Source organism: Oculina patagonica, chromosome 9 (genome assembly GCF_052425735.1).
Source record: "Oculina patagonica isolate OP01 chromosome 9, crgOcupat, whole genome shotgun sequence".
In the NCBI taxonomy this organism is placed as follows: Eukaryota; Metazoa; Cnidaria; class Anthozoa; order Scleractinia; family Oculinidae; genus Oculina; species Oculina patagonica.
Window position 1 is genome coordinate 14,794,720 of NC_135766.1, and position 1,920 is coordinate 14,796,639.

The following is a 1,920-nucleotide window of genomic DNA, read 5'->3' on the forward strand; positions in this document are numbered from 1 at the left end:
AACAAAAAGCTAACACCTTATCTAATAATTATTCTGAGAAAAAAAAAGAAATAAAGCAATTAACTAACAATTAGACTAGCGATGACACTGCAGTACACTGATTCTAAACACTGCACAATTAAGGGAAAAAATGCAAAACAGATTAAAGTTAAAGATTAATTAGCAAAAACAGAACAATACCTAACTAGCTCAACAAAAAAGTTTTGGCACAGCTAAATAACACCAACAACAAAAGAAAAATTCGACTTCTCACTTCTGGGAATTAACAAAACTAACCGGCTATCTAAGCCCCGAAATCCCAAGTGCTTACAAGAGAGGTCAACAGTTTGATGTATTTAAGTATGCAAAACTGACAAGGCTGAAGATTGTTTACATCGTTTTAGAATTATAAAGCCTTTAGATCTTCATAAGAGTCAATCCTTTGAGCTTTGGAAGTGAATTCCGCTTTGAAAAAAATTTTCCCATCTATAGTCCAAGCCTTGCCGTTGTGGTATTTTTTTCTAACTTTTCTTACCTCTTTGAAAAGATCAGCTCTCCATGATGTTAAATTCTCATTAATGTAAATCTTGCCCGGTCCTAGTTCTTGCGAGGTCACATTTCTAAGATTCAATCTGGCTTTATATAACTTGTTCTTGGCGTTGTAACTTGCAAAACGGACAATAATTGGACGGGGTTTGTTCTTAAATTTTGTGTTCATTCTATGAACGATGTCAATATCGCCTCGCGTTAAGTTCACATTCAAAAGTTTTCCCAGTTCAATAACATTCTCCACATTATCTTCATCTTCCCTTTCGGAGATCCCATGTATCACTAGATTAAATTTTCGAGTGTACTGTTCTAAGTCGTCGTGTCTTGCTTCGATATCGTCCAATCTTTGCTCCATTTCTTTCGAATATTCCTTGGACTTCGACAGGTCATCTTCGAGTGATTTTACTTTGGATTTTAAGCCCTTGTTTTCTTTCACCAGAATATCTACTTGGGCTTTAGTGGAAGCTAAATTTTCTTGCAGCTCTTTATAATTTACCTTTAACGAGTCCACATCATTTACTAACTTCTCTGTGTTTGATTTGATTTCCGTGAGAACTTTCCACACATCGGCCAGTGATGGCGCCTCGTCGATACTGTCTTCGGACTCCATTTGCGGGCCAGGTACTTCGTCTTGGTTCATTGAAGAGCCTTCTAAACTTGAGGAACTACTTAACTTCTTTCGTTTTTTTCTTCTCTGTTTTGACATACTCAACTATCCTTTACATTTTCGAGCATTTTGCCTCTCGAGCGAGCGAGCTTAAAAACGTGCGTCCATCTTTGGCGCCTGCTCGTCCCAGTCCGTCTATAACAACTTATAATAAGTAAATCTAAGTCTCTTTTTCCTCTTCTCCTCTTTCTCATCTACATGTACCTTTCAGTGCTATTGTTCATTTTTTAAGCCATATTTCATTGTAACGTATGTGGTCAAAAACACTTGGGTGAGATGAATTTTTGTTGACCACCTTTTCACAAATCCAGACACATATACATATCTGCATGTGCATAAACAATCCAGAGTGACGATGAGGAATCCAAACGGTACCTTACCTGCATATAGGCAGACTGTTCTCGAAAAAGGCCTGATCGGTGGCTAGTACCCGTGGAGTAAGGGGATGGTTGCTACTTGAGGCTGTCAGTGGACTGAGAGGCTAAAATTTCTTATATCTTTCTCTGTCAAAATTTATCCTCCTTCCAGTTTGGGTTCCAAATTATCACAATCATGCAGTATTTACTAGGTACAATTGAATTGCAGATATACCATCGACATTATTTTCGTAACTAAAACTTTTAACTTCCAATCGAGGGCAAGAAAATGACATCCTAAACCTTAATTAGCTCCTTTTTTCAGAACAGTGTTATCAATCATTGTTAAGTTACATCAGTATACATAAT

General features: G+C 37.1%; 1 protein-coding gene across 1 annotated transcript; it reads right to left on the minus strand.

The window, feature by feature from the left end:
• Positions 1-385: 385 nt before the first annotated feature.
• On the minus strand, positions 386-1,234 carry LOC144664967 (uncharacterized). The gene has a single exon (XM_078526161.1). The coding sequence runs from the start codon at positions 1,232-1,234 to the stop codon at positions 386-388; it is 849 nt and encodes a 282-aa protein (XP_078382287.1).
• Positions 1,235-1,920: the final 686 nt, after the last annotated feature.

What these genes read in the sequence shown, in the direction of transcription:
- LOC144664967 (XM_078526161.1), bottom strand. Translation starts at nt 1,234, where the DNA reads ATGTCAAAACAGAGAAGAAAAAAACGAAAGAAGTTAAGTAGTTCCTCA.